The sequence below is a fragment of the Heloderma suspectum genome, chromosome 2 (assembly GCF_057233095.1).
Source record: "Heloderma suspectum isolate Gila_16-S chromosome 2, 16-S_ref, whole genome shotgun sequence".
NCBI classification, from domain to species: Eukaryota; Metazoa; Chordata; class Lepidosauria; order Squamata; family Helodermatidae; genus Heloderma; species Heloderma suspectum.
In genome coordinates this window covers 174,930,464-174,943,640 of record NC_139459.1, presented here as the reverse complement: position 1 = coordinate 174,943,640, position 13,177 = coordinate 174,930,464, and the positions used below count along the sequence as shown (strand labels likewise).

The following is a 13,177-nucleotide window of genomic DNA, read 5'->3' as shown; positions in this document are numbered from 1 at the left end:
TCAGTTGATGATGCAATCGGTTGAAGCTTCAAAGCTTTGACATTAAGGCTCCTAAAAGTGTTATTTCGATTAATGGGGATCTAGTAACTCTGGGAGTGTGAATTTTGGGGACAAGCCTCATTGACTACAATGGGAGTTACTTCTGAGTAGACACACACATGCTTGTGCTGGGGAAGACAGAGGGGAAACAAAGAGATGGGAAACCAGCCCCCTTTCTAACCCCATGCTGTGCAGGATCCACTGATTGAAGGTGGAAGTAGTTACTTCCAAACGGCAATTAATCAAACAACAGAGAATCCCAGCTGTGGGGAAAGCGCTTTACAGCCTTTAGGGAATTAGTGCTTTAAAATCTGCTATTTCAGTTGAGGGGGATCTCTGTAAATGTTGGTATGTGCATTCAGGGGACAAGCCTCATTGACCACAATGGGAGTTACTTCTGAGTAGACACTGATTGGTTTGTGCTGGGAAACACAGGGCCAGGAAACACCCCTTGACTGGGGTCACGGTGAAAGGCACACCCAGGGCAGGGCTAGCATACCCGAGGCCAATGCGGGGTTTGGGGCACACAGCAACTATACTGGGGAGAACCCGACTTGAGGAAAAGAATTGGACTTTAAGCAGTCTCAGGAAATCCAGTTTTTCCCTGATAAGCTCCGGGGTGGCTGCTGGATGGCCACAACATCATGTATCCCTAACAACCTCAACATGCAGCTGGCTCAGAGTAAATCACTGGTGGAGACACCCCCAGGGCTGAAAGAGCAGCAAGTGGGTCTGATCCAGGAAGAGAGGAACCTGACTGAAGAGAACTCAGCGATTCACATTGAGAAAAGGGGTGTCTAGATGAGACTGCACAAGTCTCATATACATGAGATCTTCCTAGGAAGCATCAGCTGCTTACCTAGTATGCCACACTCAGATATAAAATCTGACCTGGGAAAATTGTTGAAGGGCAAGGTATGAATTCAAGGGAGAAAGAAAATTAATTCATAATGGAAACTGAGTAGACAGAGCAATCACAAGAAGTCTAGTGTTTCATGCTCACACCCTTCCCCAAGCAGTAGGAAAATTTCCATGGCAAATTCTTTGGAAGGAGAGAATACTGGAGATTTGGGGAGGGGGTGTAGGTGGTGTAGGCAGACATATAGTCAGTGCTAGTCTTGAGACAGCATCAGTCCCCCAAAAGCAACCACATGCTCTTGTAGCACTCCATGATGGTTTCCTGCCCTATCTGCCAGAAACATTCACAAATCAGCTTTCTCTGCACATCTGCAAACTCTTTCTTGCAGCTCACAACTTGGCAGCTGGTGTGCAACACAAATTCTGGTGCCTTGAGGTAGCCGCCACCCACCATCAGAGATCAATAAGGAAGCACTTTCAGCTATCAAGCTGTTCTAAGGAAAAGAGAGACGGTAACAGCTTAACTTTGCACAATTAAACAGTATGCCCTGAAACACTATTGACAGAATAAAGGGGAGAATCCTTAAGCACTTGCATGTGATTTCATGTACATGGCATATGAGGATGATAATTAAAGCTCTGGGATGATGTGAAAGCTAAGGAAATTTGACATCTTCCTATTGATTGCCATATTTATCAGGTGTCCAAACTGGCTCAGGGCTTATTCTGTGATCTTCTCACTTCCCCTATGTCACTCCTCCTCTGAAACCAAACCCTCAGTAACCTCCTCATGGCCCCATGCATCTCACTGTTCCTTAGGCTGTATATGAAAGGATTGAGCATAGGGGTGACAACGGTGTAGAATATAGATGCCACTCTCAACTTAGAGCCAGAATAAGTGGATGATGGACGAATGTAGGTGCCTATCAGAGTGCCATAGAACAAGGCCACTGTGGTGAGGTGGGCGCTGCAAGTGGAGAAGGCCTTGTACTTCCCAGAAACTGATGGGACCTTCAAAACCTTGAATCCAATGAAGATGTAGGAGAGGAAGATGAGTATGAGCGGTCCAAGCATGGTTGCAGTACCTTCAAACATGAGCAGTGTTTCAGCAGATGAGGTGTCTGAGCAGGAGAGCTGGAGTAAAGGGTGGAGGTCACAAAAGAAATGAGGGATCTTCCGGGAGCCACAGAAAGAAAAACTAGATATTGTAAATACATACAAAAGGCCCTGGGAAAAAGACAGGAGCCAAGACCCAGCGGCCAACAGTAGGCAGCGCTTGTAGCTCATTATTGTAGTATAACGTAGCGGGCGGCAGATGGCTACATAGCGATCGTATGCCATGGAGGCCAACAGGAAGTTATCTGTTGTGCAAAAGACCACAAAGAAATACATCTGGGTCAGACATCCACTGTAGGATATGGTGTTTGCCTGAGACACTATGGTCTGCAGCATTTTGGGCACAGCGTTGGAGCTAAATCCCAGATCGGCCAATGACAGGTGGCTGAGGAAGAAGTACATGGGGGCATGAAAGAGGCTGTTGCTAGAGAAGATCAGCAAGATGATCAAGAGGTTCCCCAGCAGGCTAAGTAGGTACATGAGGAGGAAGATGGAGAAGAGAAGTCCCCGAAACTCTGGTGAGGAGGAGAGACCCAGGAGGATGAATCCAGCAAAGGTGGTGTGGTTCTCCTGCTCCTTTTCCATGGTTCAGCTGGGAATGTCAGCAAAGGAAATGGCATCATGTACTTGTTTACACCGCAGTCTTATATTTCATCTAATGTAATAATAAAATTAATCTAGTTTCAAAGTTGATAGATCAGAGAGGTGGAAGAGAACTGTGACCAACATAATGTAATCAACAGAACAAATTGTGCATCATCTCTCCAAACTGGGAAACCACAGAAAGAAGGAGATTGTTATAATTTCTCACTGGTTATCTGGTGCCCAAATTCAGCCTTTAGAACACCTATTCAGTGTAAGGCAATGGGATATTATCCTTCATACAGTTATGAGCATGGCTATATATACCATGACTACTAAGGGTCTTAGTAATATCCTAAAAACTAACAAATTTATTGTTGTATGGCCTTTAATATGGACATTCTTGGGTTCTGTAGAGGGGATGGGACTGTTTCGCAAGATGAGATTAAAAGTGAGCAAACACAAACTCAGATCAGGATGACCACAGAGGACTCTATTACTGAAAGAAAACAAGGTTCTATTGCAAGCGGTCATTAAGCTCATAAATGGGTCCAAATCCATGCAGCTATTGTTGACAGGAGCTCAATGTGCATGTCATCACACATAAGTTGTAGTTATTTGTAGTGAGATTCACACGTAACGACAACCCAGAGTACGGATTGAGTATGGATTGTTGTTGAATCATGGGTTGTCATTACATGTTAACCCTGCACTATGGTTTAACTGTGCATTGTTAACCATAAACAACCCAGAGTTCACAACCCAACACCCAATAATGGATTCTCTTCCTTGGTTGTTCATGGTTAACAACCCAGAGTTAAACCATAGTGCAGAGTTCACACATAATGACAACCCACAATTCAACAACAATCCATATTCAACCCATACTCTGGGTTGTTGTTACGTGCAGGCCATTGTGTAATGGCGCTTCCCAATGGAAGACTTTCCACTACCAATCAAAAGGGCTTGTGCAGCTATACTGCCTTTCCCACCTTCTTAATGGATTTTTTCTGGTAAGAATAAAGATGGAAGAAGTGGTGGGAAAACACAGGAGGATTACAAATGATAGACTGCATTATCTGGAAAACCCTCCCCCCATAAAATGCCATGTTTGAGGCAGGCCAGCTGCAAAATAAAAGCCTCATCTGGGAGCACCCTAAGTCATGATTAAGGCTAGAAAAATTGTGCCATACTTACAACTGAATTCAAGTATACTGTACCTTTAGACCCTGTAAGGGTCAAACTATATGTGGCATTATTCACACTTTTAAGCTGGCCCCTTTTATTTTGAAGGAAAAGTAGCTTCCCTGGTACCCTGATCGGGAACATAAAATCTGTTCCAGATTGGAGAGGGGCATCAGTTTCCTACTGGAAAATCACCTTCCTTCCAGATGCCATTTGCCCCTGAAAGTGTTGTTTACTGCAAACAGCAATTTCACAGGCAAGCAACAGAGCAGGGAGGTGTTATTGGTGGGAATATAAGTGACCAGATCAAAATATAAGTGACCAGATTAAGAATTCTTGTTTAAAAGCATGAACATAACATACAGATAATGATAAATGAACACAGAATGACTTCTCTTTACTTGTTCAGAATGAACCTTAACACATTTATCAGGGGAGGTGGGTAAAAAGTACAGGGGCAATCTTGGCCTAGCAAAGTGTTCTGCGTATGTCAATTAATGAAAAATTCACTAAACCAAAAGTGGTGTACCTTGTTCATTTCAAAGCTGTATAGTGACAGTTTGGTGCTGCAAAGCTGACACTTCGACCACACCTGAGAAAATTACTTACAAGGTTAGACTCACCTTGTTGAATATCAGCAGTTTGGCAAAGCCAGCAAAGGACACATCCTGGGTGATAAAATGGCATGAACCACAGCAAGACTGAAATTGTTTGTGCTTTCTTCTATGGAGAAAGAGCTGTTGGAAATCATGCAGCTAATTTGAGAAGATGATTAGCAGAGAAGTGGACCTTAGATTTCAATGTGAAATAAATGATCAAACAAAAAGCAGGGCGTGCAACAAGGAAATAAGACAACAGAAATATAGGTGAGATGAGAAAGCAATAAGTTGTCCAGTGGTGGGGACCACATCCCTTAGTTGCTGATGGCTATGCTAAATGGTAATGAAGATCCCATCTACACTTGCCAAGTTCAAAGGGCAGGAACACCTTGCGTAGCCATATGATAGTTTCATTGAAGTGAACACACCCAGGCAGCTACAGAGAAGAGTATATAAATGTTGTATCAAGCTGCAGAGAATTTCAGCGGTGTGGCGCTGTAGTCGCTAAGGAAGGAAGCAGCAGGTGTGCATAATTCTACAGGGAACTTGTTAAAGTATATAACATTCTGAAGGTTTTGTGGCATGAAATCCCCTGGCCCATTGTACAACAGTCAACAGGAGATTTTTCAGCCCAACTTCTCACTCCTCCAGTTTAGCAGATAATTTGTTGTTGTTCAGTCGTTAAGTCGTGTCCGACTCTCTTCGCATTAGGTGGCCAAAATATATGAGCTTCAGCTTCAGTATCTGTCCTTCCAATGAGCAGTCAGGGTTGATTTCCTTTAGGATTGACTGATTGGACCTCCTTGCAGTCCAGGGGACTCGTAAGAGTCTTCTCCAGCACCACAGTTCGAAAGCATCGATTCTTCGGCGCTCAGCCTTCCTTATAGTCCAGCTCTTACAGCCATACGTTGCTAGTGGGAAAACCATAGCTTTGATTATACGAATCTTTGTTGGCAAGGTGATGTCTCTGCTTCTTACTATGCTGTCTAGGTTTGCCATAGCTTTCCTCCCAAGGAGCAAACGTCTTTTAATTTCATGGCTACAGTCACCATCTGCGGTGATCTTGGAGCCCAAGAAAATAAAATCTGTCACTGCTTCCATTTCTTCCCCTTCTATATGCCAGGAAGTGATGGGGCCAGATGCCATGATCTTAGTTTTTTTAATGTTGAGTTTCAAACCAGCTTTTGCACTCTCCTCTTTCACCCTCAACAAGAGGCTCTTTAGATCCTCTTCGCTTTCTGCCATTAGGGTGGTATCGTCTGCGTATCTGAGGTTGTTGATAATTCTCCTGGCAATCTTAATTCCGACCTGTGATTCATCCAACCCGGCGTTTCTTATGATGTACTCTGCATATAAATTAAATAAGCAGGGCGACAATATGCAGCCTTGTCGTACTCCTTTCCCAATTTTGAACCAATCAGTTGTTCCATGTCTGGTTCTTACTGTTGCTTCTTGAGCCCCGTACAGGTTTCTCAGGAGACAGGTAAGGTGGTCTGGTACTCCCATCTCTTTCAGAATTTGCCACAGTTTGTTGTGATCCACACAATCAAAGGCTTTAGCGTAGTCAATGAAGCACAAATAGACGTTTTTCTGGAATTCTCTTGCTTTCTCCATGATCCAGCGAATGTTGGTGATTTGATCTCTAGTTCCTCTGCCTCTTCAAAACCCAGCTTGTACTTCTGGTAGTTCTCAGTTCACATACTGCTGAAGCCTAGCTTGTAGGATTTTGAGCATAATCTTCCTGGCATGTGAAATCAGCGCAATTGTATGGTAGTTTGAACACACTTTGGCATTGCCCTTCTTTGGAATTGGAATGTAAACTGACCTTTTCCAGTCTTGTGGCCACTGTTGAGTGTTCCAAATTTGTTGGCATATTGAGTGCAGCATTTTAACAGCATCATCTTTTAGGATTGTAAATAGCTCAGCTGGAATACTGTCATCTCCGCTGTTAGCATTACTAACAACTAGCTTTGTTGTTAGTAATGCTTCCTAAGGCCCACTTGACTTCACTCTCTAGGATGTCCGGCTCAAGTTCAGTGGCCGCACTATCATGGCTATCAGGGACATTCAGATCTTTCCTGTATAGTTCTTCTGTGTATTCTTTCCACCTCTTCTTAATCTCATCTGCTTCTGTTAGGTCCCTGCCTTCTTTATCCTTTATCATGCCCGTCTTTGCACAAAACATTCCCTTGAGATCTCCGATTTTCTTGAAAAGCTTGAAAAGATCTCTAGTCTTTCCCATTCTATTGTTTTCCTCGATTTCTTTGCATTGTTCATTTAAGGCCTTTGGAACTCTGCATTCAGTTGGGTATATCTTCCCCTTTCTCCCTTGCTTTTCGCTTCCCTTCTTTCCTCAGCTACTTGTAAAGCCTCATCAGACAGCCACTTGGCTTTCTTGCATTTCTTTTTCTTTGGGATGGATTGAGTTGCTGCCTCCTGAACAATGTTACTGACCTCCGTCCGTAGTTCCTCAGGCACTCTGTCTATCAGGTCTAATCCCTGAAATCTATTCCTCACCTCCACTGTATATTCATCAGGGATATGATTTAGGTCATACCTGAATGGTTTAGTGGTTTTCCCTATGTTCTTCAATTTAAGCCAAAATTTTGCAACAAGCAGCTCATGATCTGAGCCACAGTCAGCTCCAGGTCTTGCTTTTACTGACTGCATATAGCTTTTCCATCTTTGGCTGCAAAGTACATAATCTGATTTCTATATTGACCATCTGGTGATGTCCATGTGTAGAGTCGTCTCTTGTGCTGTTGGAAAGAGTGTTTGCTATGATCAGCGTGTTCTCTTGGCAAAACTCTATTAGCCTTTGTCCTGCTTCATTTTGTACACCAAGGCCATGCTTGCCCGTTATCCCGGTTATTTCTTGACTTCCTACTTTGGCATTCCAATCCCCTATGATGAAAAGGACATCTTTTTGGTGTTAGTTCTAGAAGATGTTGTAGGTCTTCATAGAACTGATCAAACTCAGCTTCTTCGGCCTCAGTGGTTGGGGCATAGACTTGAATTACTGTGATGTTGAATGGTTTGCCTTGTATTCGTACTGAGATCATTCTATCGTTTTTGAGATTGTACCCCAGGACTGCTTTTCCCACCCTTTTATTGACTATGAGTGCTACTCCATTTCTTCTAAGGGATTCTTGCCCACAGTAGTAGATATAATGGTCACCTGAATTAAATTCACCCATGCTCGTCCATTTTAGTTCGCTGATTCCCAAGATGTCGATGTTCAATCTTGCCATCTCATGTTTGACCACCTCCAGCTTACCTTGATTCATTGATCTTACATTCGAGGTTCCTAAACAATATTGTTCTTTACAGCATCGGATTTTCTTTTCACCACCAGACACATCCACAGCTGAGTGTCCTTTTGGCTTTGGCCCAGCCGCTTCACTCTTTCTGGCACTACTTGGAAATACCCTCTGCTCTTCCCCAGTAGTATATTAGACACCTTCCGACCTGAGGGTCTCATCTTCCAGTGTCATATCTTTTAGCCTTGTGATATGTTACATGGGGTTTTCTTGGCAAGAATACTGGAGTGGGTTGCCATTTCCTTCTCCAGTGGACCATATTTTGTCAGAACTCTCTGCCATTACCTGTCTGTCTTGGGTGGCCCTGCATGGCATAGCTTATGGCTTCACTGAGTTACGCAAGCCCCTTCACCACAACAAGGCAGTGATCCATGAAGCGGTTAGGAGATAATAACATATGCCATCTCTTGGTTAGGCTGGGTAGCCAGAGGAACTGTCAGAAAATACATTGTATAGATCAATTTAGAGGTTGTTCACAGTAATATTTATAACAACTGTATCAGGAAGGTCAGTATTATTATTCCCATGTTGCAGATCAGGGCCTAAGACAAAGGCCTAGTCCGCACTGAGGTGGTTAACTAATATCTGGCCTGTATCACTTTAATACCAATTTAGACTGTAGGCAGAGGCTCACATGATTGAATTTTCTATACAAAAATGCCCTTCACATAGAAAATTAGATGTCAGGGCCTGGTCTTCTCAGTGACATGTTAGTTTGCTATTTTCAGAGGAGAAGTAAGAAGAAACATTCAATGGTATGAGCCTCCATCTGCAATTGGAAATGGTACAACCCTGACAAAGGTTTTACCAGCTTGCCTCTCAGAGATAGCAACCCAGCTAAAGCCATTTTGTTACTTGGTTGCAGAGATGTGAACCAATGAATGACCTGATCCACAGCTGCCATGTGTCCTCTTTTACAGAGGACAGTCCTCTATTTGAAGGTGTTTCCACCCTAACGGCTTCACTTTGTTTGCAACTTTGTTGCGATGTTTCCCTGATCGCATCTTCTCCTTTTCCAGTTTCCACAGTGCTTAAAGTCCCGGCTGTAGCATGGGGCTCTGTTTCCACTGAGCTCTAATTGGATTATTTTCTTGATGGCTGGGTGGAGTCTGGGCTGGTTTTGATCACCTCATCAGTGTTCCCGCCTCCTTGGCCGTGTTTCCAGGACAACGGAAGGAAGAGCTCATGGAGGAGTACGGGATTTTTAAAAGGGAATCAGCTTTGCTGTGAAGAGAGGCTACTCCCCTCTCCTCCTCCCTTTCTCCTTTCACCTGAAAGCCCAGATGCACCTGCATTTCAGGAGCAAGCATCACTGAGCACAATGGGAGTTACTTCTGAGTAGACACACATATGCTTGTGCTAGGAAAGGGAAGGGAAGGGAGAACACAAAGAGAGAAACTAGCCCCCGTTTTAACCCAGAGGACCTCATTGACCACAAAGGGAGTTACTTCTGAGGAGACATAAATGGGTTTGTTGTGGGAAAGAGACCGAAACCAGCTCCCATTTTAACTCACAGGATGTCTATATGGAAGCTGTGAAGGAGTTATGTCCTAAGGCAATGGGCTGAAGCCTCGAGATCATGCCTAAATGGTGTTAATTGAGGAGGAAGGACTGGAACCAGGGCTCTGGATAGGGGCAAATGCTCCTTCCTTGTTCTCCTTGACCTCTCAGCGGCTTTTGATACCATTGACCATGGTATCCTCCTGGACCGCCTGGAGGGGTTGGACATTGGAGACACCGTATTGCGGTGGTTCCAGTCCTTCCTCTCCAGCAGGTACCAGAAGATAGCACTGGGAGAGGAGGTTTCAGACCCGTGGCCACTCACTTGTGGGGTGCCACAGGGTTCCGTCCTCTCCCCGATACTATTTAACATCTATGTGAAGCAGCTGGGGGCTATCATCAGGAGGTTTGGGGTGCAGTGTCATCAATATGCAGATGACACGCAGCTCTACCTCTTGTTCAAATCTTCACCAAGGTTGGCCGTAGAATCCCTGTCCAAATGTTTGGAGACGGTGAGTGGCTGGATGGGGAGGAATAAGCTGAAGCTTAACCCTGACAAGACCGAGGTACTTTTAGTGGGAGACAAGAGGAGGCTGGGGGATGTTGACCTGGTGTTGAATGGGGTACAGCTACCCTTGAAAGACCAGGTCCGCAGCCTGGGGGTCATTTTGGACTCCCAGCTGTCCATGGAGGCTCAGGTGTCAGCTGTGAGCCGGACAGCGCTGTATCAACTCCATCTGATACGGTGGCTGCGCCCCTTCCTTCCCGACCATCTGCTCCCATCGGTAGTACATGCCCTGGTCTCCTCTCATTTAGACTACTGTAATGCGCTCTACGTGGGGTTACCCTTGAAGACGGTTCAGAAGCTGCAGCTGGTACAGAACGCAGCAGCTCGCCTGATTAAAGGAAGCCGCTGGCGAGATCACATCACTCCAGTGCCGAAGGAGTTGCACTGGTTACCAGTTGTTTTCCGGGCCAAATTCAAGGTGTTGGTTTTGACCTTTAAAACCCTATATGGTTCCGGCCCAGCCTATCTTAAGGAGCGCCTCCAGCAACACCAGACAGGCTGCTTAACAAGATCAGCCTCGGATGGCCTTCTCTCTGTCCCATCAGCCAGGACAGCTAGACTGGTGGGGACGAGGGAGAGGGCCTTTTCTCTGGTGACCCCCACCCTGTGGAACTCCCACCCTAGGGAACTCCGCCATGCCCCCTCTTTAATGAGCTTCAGCCGTGCATTAAAAATGTGGTTGTTCAGGCAGGCATTTGGGGTGGGTTAGGGTATTTTAGAAAACATTTTTATTGTAGAATTTTGTTGTTTTAAACAGTTTCATTATCCACTGTGCATCGCCCAGAGTGGCTGGGTGACCAGCCAGATGGGCGATTAATACATTTAATAATTAAATAAATAAAACCACCGCAATACAGTGTCTCCAATGCCCAACCCCTCCAGGCGGTCCAGGAGGATACCGTGGCCAACGGTATCAAAAGCCACTGAGAGGTCAAGGAGAACAAGGAAGGAGCATTCACCCCTATCCAGAGCCCTCCTCATATCATCTACCAAGGCGACCAAGGCCATTTCTGTCCCATGCCCAGGCCTGAAGCCTGACTGAAATGGGTCTAGATAATCAGCTTCTTCCAAGTGTGCCTTCAACTGCATTGCCACCACTCGCTCAATCACCTTGCCCAAAAATGGCAGATTCAAGACTGGGTGAAAGTTGTTCAGAACTTGGGGATCCAAGGAGGGCTTCTTTAAGAGTGGTCTTATCACTGCCTCCTTGAGGGCTGATGGCATCACTCCCTCCTCAAGGGAGGCGTTCACCACCGCCCTGATCCCTTCACCCAGCCTCTCTCTGCAGCCCATAATGAGCCAAGATGGGCAAGGATCAAGTAAGCAGGTGGTTGGCCTTACAGATGAAAGCACCTTGTCCACTTCATCAGAAGGAAGAAGCTGGAACTGATCCCACAAAACTGGTTTGCCACAGGCCACCTCTTGCTCACTAACTGTATCCACAGCGCATGGAATAACACCCCTAATCTGATCAATTTTATCTGCAAAGTGCCTTGCCAAGGCCTCACAGGAGGCCTTAGAATGCTCCAGTGGAGCATCACTCGAAAATTAAAGGGGTTACGATAGGGCACACTACCCACTTGATTAATCTTTTTGTAGATGATGTCCTTCTATTCCTTTCCAATCCTGAAACAGCTATACCACCACTCAAAGAAATGTTGGCCACTTTCCAACACCATATTGGTCAAAATAAATTATGATACATCTGACTTATTTTGCCTACAAACCCTTTTGGCTTTGAACCCACTACTTCAAACCCCAAAGAAACTTCAAAATATATCCCAACTAACTTTGAGACCCTCCTACCTAAAATCCCTGGGCAACAAAAGGACTTGCAACAGCTACTTCCACAAAACTACACACCTGTTATAAAATGGATGAAACATAAATTAAAAACATGGGGTAATATGAAGCTATCAATTCTGGGTAACATTGCCTCTATAAAAATGATGACTCTGTCCAAGCTTCTTTTCCTTTTGTCATAATTGCCATTCCCCCAGCAGAAAATAAACTGAAAAAAATGGCAAGAACTGCTAGAGAGATTGATCAACAAAGGGGAAACGTCTAGATTAATTAAGGCTGCACAGTGCCACAGTCAAATGAGAGGAGGATTGCTATACCCAATTTACGATTGTATTTTGCCTCTTTCCAGATCAAGCAATTAACATTCATCATAAGAAATGATACAGGCATATCCTGTGTTTCTATGGAAATATTAAATAGCACCCTCCCACAACTAGCAGTTCCCTTTAAGAAGCTTACCAAGGCTGAAATAGAGAGGGCTGAAAACCCCTTCTACAAAGCAAGACTCAAAGTTTGTAAGCCATGGGCCAAATTTCTTGCTCCCCCCTCCCCCACGATGCCCAATTTTAGACTACCTTAAATTCATAGGACCAGGTGAACCAGCACAGTCCCTAGGTTGCAGGGAGAGGGGATTTCGCCATGTTAGAGACTTGTTTATAACAGGGCAGCCATCTCCCTTCCTGTCCTGGAGCTGTGTCTACAAGGGGTGAACGTTTCCTGGCTACAAAAACACCAAATAATAAATTTTGCTAAAACACTAGGAGGAGGAGAAGGTATTCCCTGAGTGCTAGCAATCTTTGAAAATGCATGCTTGCTTACCCCGGAGTGGTTCCATGAAAAGTCTAGTCTCCATACTATATGAATGGTTCATCCATCTCATCTATGGAAATTCATCAGGGTTAAAATTATTATGGGAAGCAGACCTGAACACAACTGCAATGAAACACCAGTGGTCTAATCCCACCCACCCTCTTCACACAATTTCAGCACAAATAAGGGAAGCCACAATGAAGGCAATTCACTGGTGGCACTTTACCCCAACTAAGATACACAATTTTAACAGATCTCTATCACCATTGTGCTAGAGAGGAGATGGTCACTTTGGTTCCTTAATACATATGTGGCAATTATGTCCATTTAGTTGTAGACTTTTGGAACCAAGTTCTTTCTACAATATGTGAAATTACTGAATGGCAAATTAAACATTGTGGAGCCCCTATCCTGCTCTCAGTTTTCAAAGCTGAGAATGAACATCTTTTACATAAAGACTTGATTGTCGTCAAGCTTGCAGCTGCCTGGCTTGAGACTGCATTACACTGGAAATCATCTACGAGACTGTCGATACAAAAATGGATGAACAGAATATGGAAAATTTGCTCTTTCTGAAAAGCTGATACCCAGGCTGAGACTTATAAAAGGATTGGAAAACCAAGACTTATCCATACAGGTGTGGTATCTATTTATTCCATATGCTAATCCACATTCAGCAACCCTTGATCCTCCACCTGCACAATTAAAATTCTGGAATGATGCACTGTAAGCTTGCTACCCTCATAATATGTACCTCTTTTGTTTGTCTATCAAATAAAAACTAATTTAAAAAAAAC

At 44.4% G+C, this 13,177-nt stretch overlaps 1 protein-coding gene across 1 annotated transcript; it reads right to left on the bottom strand.

Annotated features, from left to right (window-relative positions):
• Positions 1-1,611: 1,611 nt before the first annotated feature.
• LOC146353344 (olfactory receptor 1J4-like) lies at positions 1,612-2,598 on the bottom strand. The gene has a single exon (XM_084829716.1). It carries the CDS (start codon positions 2,596-2,598, stop codon positions 1,612-1,614), a length of 987 nt encoding a protein of 328 aa, XP_084685842.1.
• Between the last annotated feature and the right edge of the window lie 10,579 nt (positions 2,599-13,177).